Genomic DNA, 613 nt, shown 5'->3' with positions numbered 1-613 from the left:
AAATAAATAATAAATACATACATACATACATACATACGAACAAACTAAAGTTGCTCTTGAACTGCTTTGGGTTCTAGGTTGAAGTCTGTAAAAATAGCAGCAGTCCCCATGCTGGCCTCTTTCCTAATGATAACTTCACACTGGCTGTGGACATCTACAAAGGGGTAAGCATGCTGAGATTTGTGATCTTTACTTCTGAATTAATAATCTTCTCATATTATCTGGTCTTTTCTGTGAGTTTGCTTCAGAGCTTAGCATATCTCCCCTGGGGTGTCATTTATTACAGAAGTCAAGATGCCAGACAAGAATTTTGGAAAATATGGGAGGGAATGGAGGATCAGTTGAAAACATGGATTGTACACCAGCATTCCTCAAACTCATGTTGATAGCATAGTGTTCCACAGGATGTTAATTGGGGAGACTAAAGAAGTGTTCTTAGTAAAGTGCTCATTACTGGGCTGTCTCAGTCCCTTTATGCTGCTTATATTGTGATCCTCGTCCCAGCCACCATTAAAACTGACAATGGCCCTGCTTATACTAGTCACTCTTTTGCAACCTTTTGCACTAAATGGAATATCAAACACATTACTGGCATTCCTTATAATCCTCAAGG

At 39.2% G+C, this 613-nt stretch overlaps 1 protein-coding gene across 1 annotated transcript in view; it reads left to right on the top strand.

The window, feature by feature from the left end:
• The window catches only part of LOC105815021 (natural resistance-associated macrophage protein 2-like), a gene marked incomplete at its 5' end in the record, with an annotated part of 40,252 nt that overhangs the window by 21,374 nt on the left and 18,265 nt on the right, over positions 1 to 613 (top strand). Inside the window, one exon of the mRNA XM_012650145.1 lies at positions 78 to 164. Within this exon, the coding sequence (XP_012505599.1) occupies positions 78 to 164 (87 nt within the window). The remainder of the gene's footprint in view (positions 1 to 77; positions 165 to 613) is intronic.

The sequence above is a fragment of the Propithecus coquereli genome, unplaced genomic scaffold (genome assembly GCF_000956105.1).
Source record: "Propithecus coquereli isolate 6110/MARCELLA unplaced genomic scaffold, Pcoq_1.0 Scaffold111, whole genome shotgun sequence".
NCBI lineage: Eukaryota > Metazoa > Chordata > Mammalia > Primates > Indriidae > Propithecus > Propithecus coquereli.
This window is presented reverse-complemented; position numbering and strand designations above follow the sequence as displayed.